We start from the raw sequence: 12224 nt of genomic DNA, 5'->3' as shown, positions 1-12224 counted from the left end.
CGTACACATGCCTTACATCTTCGATAAAAACTTTTCACTGCTTCTAACAACTTTCCTCCCACACCATATATTCTTAATACCTTCCACAGAGCATCTCTATCAACTCTATCATATGCCTTCTCCAGATCCATAAATGCTACATACAAATCCATTTGCTTTTCTAAGTATTTCTCACATACATTCTTCAAAGCAAACACCTGATCCACACATCCTCTACCACTTCTGAAACCACACTGCTCTTCCCCAATCTGATGCTCTGTACATGCCTTCACCCTCTCAATCAATACCCTCCCATATAATTTACCAGGAATACTCAACAAACTTATACCTCTGTAATTTGAGCACTCACTCTTATCCCCTTTGCCTTTGTACAATGGCACTATGCACGCATTCCGCCAATCCTCAGGCACCTCACCATGAGTCATACATACATTAAATAACCTTACCAACCAGTCAACAATACAGTCACCCCCTTTTTTAATAAATTCCACAGCAATACCATCCAAACCTGCTGCCTTGCCGGCTTTCATCTTCCGCAAAGCTTTCACTACCTCTTCTCTGTTTACCAAATCATTTTCCCTAACCCTCTCACTTTGCACACCACCTCAACCAAAACACCCTATATCTGCCACTCTATCATCAAACACATTCAACAAACCTTCAAAATACTCACTCCATCTCCTTCTCCCATCACCACTACTTGTTATCACCTCCCCATTTGCGCCCTTCACTGAAGTTCCCATTTGCTCCCTTGTCTTACGCACTTTATTTACCTCCTTCCAGAACATCTTTTTATTCTCCCTAAAATTTAATGATACTCTCTCACCCCAACTCTCATTTGCCCTTTTTTTCACCTCTTGCACCTTTCTCTTGACCTCCTGTCTCTTTCTTTTATACATCTCCCACTCAATTGCATTTTTTCCCTGCAAAAATCGTCCAAATGCCTCTCTCTTCTCTTTCACTAATACTCTTACTTCTTCATCCCACCACTCACTACCATTTCTAATCAACCCACCTCCCACTCTTCTCATGCCACAAGCATCTTTTGCGCAATCCATCACTGATTCCCTAAATACATCCCATTCCTCCCCCACTCCCCTTGCTTCCATTGTTCTCACCTTTTTCCATTCTGTACTCAGTCTCTCCTGGTACTTCCTCACACAGGTCTCCTTCTCAAGCTCACTTACTCTCACCACCCTCTTCACCCCAACATTCACTCTTCTTTTCTGAAAACCCATACAAATCTTCACCTTAGCCTCCACAAGATAATGATCAGACATCCCTCCAGTTGCACCTCTCAGCACATTAACATCCAAAAGTCTCTCTTTCGCACGCCTGTCAATTAACACGTAATCCAATAACGCTCTCTGGCCATCTCTCCTACTTACATAAGTATACTTATGTATATCTCGCTTTTTAAACAAGGTATTCCCAATCATCAGTCCTTTTTCAGCACATAAATCTACAAGCTCTTCACCATTTCCATTTACAACACTGAACACCCCATGTATACCAATTATTCCCTCAACTGCCACATTACTCACCTTTGCATTCAAATCACCCATCACTATAACCCGGTCTCGTGCATCAAAACCACTAACACACTCATTCAGCTGCTCCCAAAACACTTGCCTCTCTTGATCTTTCTTCTGATGCCCAGGTGCATATGCACCAATAATCACCCACCTCTCTCCATCAACTTTCAGTTTTACCCATATTAATCGAGAATTTACTTTCTTACACTCTATCACATACTCCCACAACTCCTGTTTCAGGAGTATTGCTACTCCTTCCCTTGCTCTTGTCCTCTCACTAACCCCTGACTTTACTCCCCAGACATTCCCAAACCACTCTTCCCCTTTACCCTTGAGCTTCGTTTCACTCAGAGCCAAAACATCCAGGTTCCTTTCCTCAAACATACTACCTATCTCTCCTTTTTTCACATCTTGGTTACATCCACACACATTTAGGCACCCCACTCTGAGCCCTCGAGGAGGACGAGCACTCCCCGCATTACGTATATATAGTCTGGAATTTATTGATGATGAGTTTGAGAAGATACAATCTATTGGATACAAGTTAAAGTATCCTAGACCCTTCATTGACAAATCTCTTAAGTTGGCAAAGAAATCATTTTATAGAGTAAAAACCAAACCTCCCCTTGATACCAAGATACCTTGATACCTTTTAGTTCTCCCTTTAAGTGATAATTCTACATTACTTCCTAGGTTGCTTAAATCCTTTGATGTAATTGAAGCCTTCAGCAATAACAATACAATAGAGAAAATCTTAATTAAAAACTCTCCAGAAAATTCTGTGGGCTAAGTTTACAGAATCCCCTTTAAAAGCTGTAACATGTTTTATGATGGGCAGACTGGTAAGGAACTTTGTGTTAAACTTAATCAACATAAATATAGCATAAGAACAGGACAAAAATCAAATGCTATGTTTAATTATGTTAAAAATTATGACTGGTGTACTGACTGCAGTAATGCTACTTATGTTAATAAATGTAACTACTTGCCATGAGAATTATATTTGAATCTTCTATCTTTAAATACATAAAGAATTGTAACATTAATATTAGTGAAGGTCTATGCAAACTGGATAGCTTTATTGTATGCAAAATTTGTAAACACTTCCCTTTCCTATCCACATAAAAATGTTGACAGGCATGATGCCAGACCCCGAACACCACCAACCCAAACACCACCATCCGTTAACACTTGTTTACCAATGGCATCTTGGCTGCCTCTTCCATGTATATGAACCAACTGTTCTCTATCTTACACAACTAATAATACTCAAATAATTATATTATGATGACATATAAAATTCATGCACATTGGAGCTCTTACCTCAGTCAATTTTGAAGCTCTGTTTCTCTGAATTTCATTTAGTAGTTTACGAACACTTGGCCTGTGAATCACAAGATACTGGGACTCATTTGCAAGGGATAAGCTCCCCCTTATGTCTCCTGTAATGAGATTACTATTCTTTGTACCCAAAAAAGTAATGAAACTGCCAACAATTTAGCACATTTGTGATACTGACACTTAAAAAATGTCTCTAGGAAGCTTATTTTTCACCATATACTCATACAATCTTTAATATCTTTACTTATGAAGTACAGTATTGCATGAATGAATTCTTCTCAAGACATTGCTATATGATATATAAATAAATGTTCAAAGTGAAGTCACAGTAATACTGAAATCATATGTTTGAAAATTCTGCATACTGTATAGGTTTGGTATTAAGAAGGTTTGGGCTTAGATTATATGACAGTAAGGTGCAGATAAGGGTCTATTTCATATGGTCCCAGACTACACATATCAATGAAAAAAAGAAACAAGAAGACAGGACAATGAATGAACATGCATACCTTAACGTCCATCTTAACCTCCAAGAGGTATTCAATAATAAGCCTACATATAATTCTTGTTGACTGGTTGGTAAGGTTATTTAATGTATGTATGACTCATGGTGAGGTGCCTGAGGATTGGCGGAATGCGTGCATAGTGCCATTGTACAAAGGCAAAGGAGATAAGAGTGAGTGCTCAAATTACAGAGGTATAAGTTTGTGAGTATTCCTGGTAAATTATATGGGAGGGTATTGATTGAGAGGGTGAAGGCATGTACAGAGCATCAGATTGGGGAAGAGCAGTGTGGTTTCAGAAGTGGTAGAGGATGTGTGGATCAGGTGTTTGCTTTGAAGAATGTATGTGAGAAATACTTAGAAAAGCAAATGGATTTGTATGTAGCATTTATGGATCTGGAGAAGGCATATGATAGAGTTGATAGAGATACTCTGTGGAAGGTATTAAGAATATATGGTGTGGGAGGAAAGTTGTTAGAAGCAGTGAAAAGTTTTTATCGAGGATGTAAGGCATGTGTACGTGTAGGAAGAGAGGAAAGTGATTGGTTCTCAGTGAATGTAGGTTTGCGGCAGGGGTGTGTGATGTCTCCATGGTTGTTTAATTTGTTTATGGATGGGGTTGTTAGGGAGGTAAATGCAAGAGTTTTGGAAAGAGGGGCAAGTATGAAGTCTGTTGGGGATGAGAGAGCTTGGGAAGTGTCAGTTGTTGTTCGCTGATGATACAGCGCTGGTGGCTGATTCATGTGAGAAACTGCAGAAGCTGGTGACTGAGTTTGGTAAAGTGTGTGGAAGAAGAAAGTTAAGAGTAAATGTGAATAAGAGCAAGGTTATTAGGTACAGTAGGGTTGAGGGTCAAGTCAATTGGGAGGTGAGTTTGAATGGAGAAAAACTGGAGGAAGTGAAGTGTTTTAGATATCTGGGAGTGGATCTGGCAGCAGATGGAACCATGGAAGCGGAAGTGGATCATAGGGTGGGGGAGGGGGCGAAAATTCTGGGGGCCTTGAAGAATGTGTGGAAATCGAGAACATTATCTCGGAAAGCAAAAATGGGTATGTTTGAAGGAATAGTGGTTCCAACAATGTTGTATGGTTGCGAGGCGTGGGCTATGGATAGAGTTGTGCGCAGGAGGATGGATGTGCTGGAAATGAGATGTTTGAGGACAATGTGTGGTGTGAGGTGGTTTGATCGAGTGAGTAACGTAAGGGTAAGAGAGATGTGTGGAAATAAAAAGAGCGTGGTTGAGAGAGCAGAAGAGGGTGTTTTGAAGTGGTTTGGGCACATGGAGAGGATGAGTGAGGAAAGATTGACCAAGAGGATATATGTGTCGGAGGTGGAGGGAGCAAGGAGAAGAGGGAGACCAAATTGGAGGTGGAAAGATGGAGTGAAAAAGATTTTGTGTGATCGGGGCCTGAACATGCAGGAGGGTGAAAGGAGGGCAAGGAATAGAGTGAATTGGAGCGATGTGGTATACCGGGGTTGACGTGCTGTCAGTGGATTGAATCAAGGCATGTGAAGCGTCTGGGGTAAACCATGGAAAGCTGTGTAGGTATGTATATTTGTGTGTGTGGACGTATGTATATACATGTGTATGGGGGGGGGGTTGGGCCATTTCTTTCGTCTGTTTCCTTGCGCTACCTCGCAAACGCGGGAGACAGCGACAAAGTATAAAAAAAAAAAAAAAAAAAAAAAAATTCTGAAACAGTACTGATGTTGAAGTGGAGTGGAGATAGTGAATGAGCAAATTACTAGACAGTTGCAGATGCAGGTAACAATGTAGGTGAAGATTGTGGAAAGAGAGGGTTGATTTAGTATCATCTCAGTCATTTGCTGATAAAACAGCACTGGTGGCAGATATAGATGAGAAACTGCAAAAGTTGATGTCTGAGGCTGGGAGACCATGAGAGAAAGTGGCTAGTAAATACATGTGAGAACAAGGTTGTTACATTTAGCAGTTTGGTGAGACAGATTAGTTGGGGTATGAGTTTGAACAGAGAAAACCTGGAGGAAGGGATGTGTTTTAGATACCTGGGAGGGGACCTTACAGCAAATGGAGCCATGAAAGCAGAGGCAAGTCAAAGGGTTGGTGAAGGGGCAAAGACTGGTAGGACTGAGGAATGCGTGCAAAGAGAGGCCACTATCAGGAAGGACAAAAATGGGTAGGTTTGAAAGTGCTTTGTGCAGTGGCAGTATCATAACCAAAGAGGTGGGGGGGTGCAAAGTAAAAAAAAAAAAAAATAAAAAAAAATAAAAAGCTTACAATTGGGAAAAGTTATCAAGTTTCAGCACCTCAAGGGGATACCCTAGTTTTACTAAGGTATCCAAGTATCACCCTGCCTTCTCATGGTGACCTCGTTATTACACCCCTTAGGGGTGGAACTAAAGGGGGGAGGTTGCCCAATTACATCAGGGCAATACTTTTAGATCTGGACAAACACTGGAAACACTGCACTGGATGCTGCCCTCTATCGGTAACCTGTCAAGGATGAGGCACAAAAGGCTCAGAAGTGGCACTTGAGTTTAACAGTTATGCCATAGGTTAAAAGAGATGAATGACTGAGGATGATGGCACTGAATGTGAATGGGATGAATGGTAACAGTAAAAGGAGGGAGATTGTAGAAAGGTTTAAAAGTCTTAGCGTGGAGGTGCTAAGGATTGGGGAAACTCATATGCTTGGGCAGAGTGTGTGGAATGAAAGTGAAAATGATGAATGCAAGTCATGGGAGGGCTTGGAAGGAGGTGTGGTATGGATGAGAATGAGTGAAAATTATTGGGAAGAGGAAAAGAAGGAAGTGCAATTCTTCTATCACTAAGAGTATGGGAGGGTGTTACAGAGCATGGGTGCAATGGATTAAGAATAGTGTAGGTGAAAGGAAAGATTGGGATTGCAAGTATGCACGGGTATGTGTATATGTGCCTCTCAATATGAAGACTGTACGAGGTAAGTATAAAATGAAGCTTTTCTGGAGGATTTTTGAATGACTGTATACATGATTTTGAGAATATGAGAAAAATGGTCATGTTAGGCAATATGAATGCAAAAGTGGAATTAATGAAATTGGTGAGGTAGTTGGTAAGTGGGGAGTGCCTGGAGTAAATAAGAATGGGAGTTACCTTGTGGATATTTGTGCTGAGAGTGGTTTAGTCCTTGTAAACACTTTTTTTCAGCACAAGATGTTCCACAGATATACATGGATGAGGGATGATGGGAGAGAAGAGCAAAAGGCTTTGACTGACAATGTGGCACTGGATGAAAAATTGAGAAAGGCCTTGCTAGATGCTAAAGTCACGAGAGGATTCTTTGGACTCGTGACATTTCATTGTTCTTGGGGGGATGAGGATCAGGAAGAAGTGGAGGTATGGTGTAAGGAAGAATGGAGAGGTAAAAGCGTTGGCAAGTGAGAAGATGAATAAGAAAAAATGCAGGAAGGAGTATGAAAGGAAGGTAACCTAAAGCTTAAGCAGAAGTGCAGTGAATGCAGGAATGCAGTCATGTGTGAAAGAAGTGTGTAGAATGTTTACAGAAATACTATAAAAGGTTCCAGAATCAGCAGCTGGATACAAGGTGGTGAGATGAAGTCATAAAAAGGGCAATGCATGCTGGACAGAAGAAACTAGAAATGCTAAGGAAGAGAAGAAAAGGCATATGGTAGATTGTTCAACAGGAATGTACCAGTGGAAGTTCAGCAAAAGAGGAGGGAAGAATACAAAATATGTAAACAGAAAGCAAACAAAGAGCAGATGAAAAATTTGGAAGGAAGTTAAGTGGGTAGTTTTGGGATAATAAGAAACTGTACTAGAAGGAGGTGAAAAAGGAAAGAGTGGAAATGAGTGGAAATGATGTGAGAAGTAAGGAAGGGACTTGCTTAATCAAACAGAGGAAGTTAAAGGAAGATGGAAAGAGTATTTTGAAAAACTGAATGTGGGAGAAGAAGAGGCAGCAGTTGTTACATGTATGGGTATGGAGGATGGAAGGAAGAGGATACAAGTGCAAAGGGTCTACAGCAAAAAAGGGAGGTAAGATGGGAAATAAGGATGCTGAAGGTAAGAAAGTCACCTGCAGTGGATAGGATTATAGCCAAAATAATGAAGTATGCAGGATAAAGTACGATAGAATGGATGCATCTTATACATAATTTAGCATGGAAACGCGGTTGTGCCAAAGGATTGGCAGCACTGCCACTACCCACAGGGTGCACAATGCAGCACTGCCACCACAGTTGCTATGAAATACACTGTTGTTCCTTTATTCAAAGGAAAAGGTGCTAAGGTTGTATGTAGCAATATGGGAATAAGTCTGTTAAGTATACCAGTAAAAGTGTATGCAAGAATATATATCGACAGAGAGATGGAAGTGACTGAATACAGAATAAGTGAAGAGTAAGGGGGTTTTAGGAAAGGTAGGGGATCTGTGGATCAGATTTTTGGTGTAAAGATGACTGTAGAGAAGTATTTAGCGAGAGGTAGGAAGTTGAATGCAGCTTTTATGGATCTGGAGAAAGTGCATGACAGAGTCAACTGGAATGCTTTGTGGGATTTGTTAAGGATATATGATATAAGGGACAACTGTTGGATGGTGTGAAAGCCTTTTTTAGAGAAGAAAAATGCATAAGTAAGAGTGGATGCAAAGCTGAGTGAAAATTTTGGGATACATGTTGGTGTAAGGCAGGGTTGTGTGATGTCACCATGACTTTTGAATATATATTTGGAAGGAATGATAAAAGAGATGAAGGCAAAACTAGGGAAAAGGGGTGCAGAGATGATGTGTGGGGGTGAGATATGGTGTCTAGTGGCAAGCCTGTATGCAGATGATGCTGTGATGTTTGCTGAGAGTGAAGAGAGTTGCAGAGGGTTGTAAGTGTGTTTTATGATGTGTGTAAGCACAGGCAACTGAAGGTAAATGCAACTGAAAATAAAGCAATTGTGTTTGAGAGGAAACAGGATGAAAAAAAAAAAAAAAAGATTCTGTAAAACCATATAGAAAGAAGGAAGAAATTGTACTAAATTGTGCTGTGAATATGAAGGAAAAAAGGCTGGAAGAAGTGAGAGAATTTAAATATCTAGGAGCTGTCTTGGGTAAATGTGGTGATATGGAAGGAGAGATAAGGGAGAGAGCGGTACAAGGTAGAAGAGTCACTGGGTCCCTTAGCAGAACAATGATGGTTAGAGGTGTAAGTATGGAAGTGAAAAGAGGATTAAGGGACAGCATAGTACTCCCAACCCTGGCCTATGTAGCCAAAACTTGAGTAGAGCATGTAATGTGACTAGATGGAATGAAGAAAGAAATGAAAGGATGTATGAGAGATGTGGTATGGCAAGGAATGCAAAGGGAATGAATTGTGGAATAGTAGAATGGGTGAAATGTAATACTTTCAGGTGGTTTGAGTATGTAGGAAGAATTCATGACTGGGAGTTTACAAGGAGAGTGTATAATAGTACAATTAAAGGGGTTGGTGTGAATGGACGACCACCTGACATGGGCAAGTACAGTGGAGGAATACTGGAGGGATAGAAATAGTGGAAGAATGCACTGAATGATGTATGCAAGGAAGGTGTGTAAGGATAGGGATAAGTGAAGACTCTTTTGCCATGGCCACCCCTTGATGGGAGTTCTCAGAGGGAACGGGTATCGGAGATATAGAACTGAACAGACTGAAAGTGCCAATGATGTATGGATGCTAGGTATGGTCTTTTACATGTGAATATATGGAAGAGGGTGAACGTTTTGGAAATGAAATGTCTGAGGATGATATGTGGCGTGAGGAGGGTTGATTTAGTAAGTAATGATAGGTTGAGAGAAGTGTGTTAACAAGTAGAGTATGGCTGAAAAAGCTGATGAGGGTGTGCTGCAATGGTTTGGACATTTCAGAGAGAATGAGTAAGGGGGGGTTGATAATGAAGATATTTATGTCAGAAGTGGAGGGAACAAGGAGAAGAGAGACCAAACTAAAGAGGGAAGGATTGATAGGAAAATATTTTTGAGTGCTTGGGTTCCTGAACATGCAGGAGGGTAAAAGGAATCCATGGGTTACAGTGAACTGGAGCACTGTGATATAAAGGGGGGGTGACATGCTGTCAGTGAACTAAGCCAAGGCATATGAAGCAGCTGGAGGAAACCATGGATAGGTCTGTGGGGTTTGGTTGTGGATAGGGGCCTCTGGTTTCAGTGCATTACACATAACAGTTACAGAGTGGATGTGAGTGGATGAAACCTTTTCTTTGTCTGCTCTTGGCGTTACCTCGCTAACATGAAAATGGTAAGTGTGAAAAAAAATCACTGTACAAGAATGATTTAGGAAATGAAGGAAGAATTATAACTAAAGAGCAAGAGAAACTTGAATGATGCAATTTAGAAAGAAGAAAATGTATAGTAATAGATGTATGAAATCAAAAAACATACTGGAGTTGTGGTGATTCGAACTGGAATTACATATTTCACAGATTGGAAGAATAAAGTATCTTCTGTGAACATTCCTCAGAATATACCAAAAAGGCATCAAACAGGAATGTCTGGAAGCCCAGCAAGAAAGATGGAGTCTTTTCAATGCTTTGCTTAAAGATATTTGGAGTCAAAGTAGAATAATCACTGAAACCTTCAAAACAAATTTAGTTGAGTGGGTTAAGGCAGGTCCTGGATTAACCCATGACCAACAACTATATAATGTGGCTACAGAAAATATGATTACTGTGAATCAAGCAAAATAAAGGGTGAGCACTGATGCTATCCTTGCCTCAAGAAATTTTGTAGTTACTCACAGGTAGGTGTTTCTGACACTTATGTCAGATCTTCTTTGTTAATCTCTCTACTCATCGTCTCTATATGCCTGAACTATTTCAGCACGCATTGGTCTGCCCACTGTTAGACTGTGCTCACTGTTGCTCATCTCTTAGCACTGTCACTTCTTACTTGATCAACCCACCACATATCAACCCATCATGTATCAACCTAGGGGATTTCCTTTCCTGCACTTCCAACCTCTTCTTTCTTTCCCTTGCATTCAAGGTCCAAGACCTGCAACCATACAAAACCGTCAGGACTACTGCACTCTTAAACATATCCATCTTTGCTCATACATACACTGATCCCAAGACCTTAATTCCCACTCCTACCCTATGAGTTACTACAGCACCCATGATTCCAATCACTCCCATGTTCGCTCCCAGATACCAAAGTATTAAGGAGCACTTGCCAGGTGGGGAATAAAAGCACCACCTAACAACCCAAAATAAAGTGTATATGAGAGGATTCACTTATTGAACCATAGTAAAACACATAAGGTTGACAGATACTCATACACAGGACTCAACAGGCATACAATAGCCTACTAAGGAATATGACATCACAGTATGAAGGAGAGATAGTACCAAGTGGCACTTAACCATTGATTTACACTTGCTCGCTGATGCTGTTCACATCTGCTGACCATAGCTTAAATTGATTTACAGTGTCAGCACTTTTATCTGTGACCTTCAGTGGTGATTAACGGAAATTTTTTTCATTATTTCTCTATGACATGAACTATATGTTCTTACTGTATCCTAAGAACTGATGTACCTGAAGACATCAAAACATCAGCTCTAACACACTGCCAGCAACATTAGACTTTGTTATGTTCAACCAACCCACAACATTTTGTGTTTTACTTTTCTTATTTCGATTTTTTTCTTTTTTTAAGGAAGTTTTTGAAAAAGAAAGCTCAAATAACAACAGTGGAGGTGTCTATAATATGCTTCAGAGAAATATGTGGCCCATTCTGTATTTGAACGACACTTTCTAGCTTCTCAACACAACTTAGGATTGGGATTGACTTTCCAAGCAAGAGATGTTTGTTCAGAAGAACTCAGGTTAAAGACAGTACATTTTTTGAGGCCTGCTGTTTTTGTGAGGCCTGCTGTTTCAGGTATATGGATAATTGCCTTGAAACATTTAACCTACAGGTGAGTGCTGCCCTGCCAGGTCAGAGATGCAACATGGTATTCAAGTCTCCTGTTCATTCACAGTTGATAGTTACCCTTCAAGTTATTTCTTCTTATCATCAGAAGAGAAAAAGGGATCCTTCTAAGTCAAGAAACAAGGATGACATGAATTCAAGGGGTTCATTACAACATGTTGGGAAGTAGCTACATAGCAGTATGTTTTACCCTAAGTGGGTAAATTTAGGCCTCCAATCTTTCCCTGTAGTTTAATTCTGGTACCAACTTTGTTGCCCTCTTCTGAACCTTCTCTGTTACCTCTTTAGGTGCAGTGAACAAACCTGGGAAGCATAGTCTAGTTCTGGCATTGTGTACTGCTAAATCTAATAAGCTCGCTTTATTCACATTTACTCTTGAATTTCTCCTTTTACACACTCTCCCAAAATCTTACACCAACTTCTGCTGTTTACATTTGAATGTCACAAATACTATTTTTTTATTCTTTTTTATTATACTTTGTTGCTGTCTCCCGTGTTTGCGAGGTAGCGCAAGGAAACAGACGAAAGAAATGGCCCAACCCCCCCCCATACACATGTATATACATACGTCCACACACGCAAATATACATACCTACACAGCTTTCCATGGTTTACCCCAGACGCTTCACATGCCTTGATTCAATCCACTGACAGCACGTCAACCCCGGTATACCACATCGCTCCAATTCACTCTATTCCTTGCCCTCCTTTCACCCTCCTGCATGTTCAGGCCCCGATCACACAAAATCTTTTTCACTCCATCTTTCCACCTCCAATTTGGTCTCCCTCTTCTCCTTGCTCCCTCCACCTCCGACACATATATCCTCTTGGTCAATCTTTCCTCACTCATCCTCTCCATGTGCCCAAACCACTTCAAAACACCCTCTTCTGCTCT

The 12224-nt window shown here is 40.6% G+C and overlaps 1 protein-coding gene across 8 annotated transcripts in view; it reads right to left on the bottom strand.

Annotated features, from left to right (window-relative positions):
• The window catches only part of mal (molybdenum cofactor sulfurase), an 87453-nt gene that overhangs the window by 11331 nt on the left and 63898 nt on the right, over positions 1–12224 (bottom strand). For 6 of the 8 annotated variants that reach the window (XM_071675011.1, XM_071674991.1, XM_071674976.1 and 3 more), the window contains one exon: positions 2859–2977. In XM_071675011.1, coding sequence (XP_071531112.1) covers positions 2859–2977 — 119 coding nt within the window. Of the gene's footprint in view, positions 1–2858; positions 2978–10133; positions 10390–12224 lie in introns of those variants that run through there. The other 2 variants (XR_011714249.1, XM_071675030.1) reach the window with 2 other exon arrangements.

The sequence above is a fragment of the Panulirus ornatus genome, chromosome 2 (genome assembly GCF_036320965.1).
Source record: "Panulirus ornatus isolate Po-2019 chromosome 2, ASM3632096v1, whole genome shotgun sequence".
Lineage (NCBI taxonomy): Eukaryota > Metazoa > Arthropoda > Malacostraca > Decapoda > Palinuridae > Panulirus > Panulirus ornatus.
This window is presented reverse-complemented; position numbering and strand designations above follow the sequence as displayed.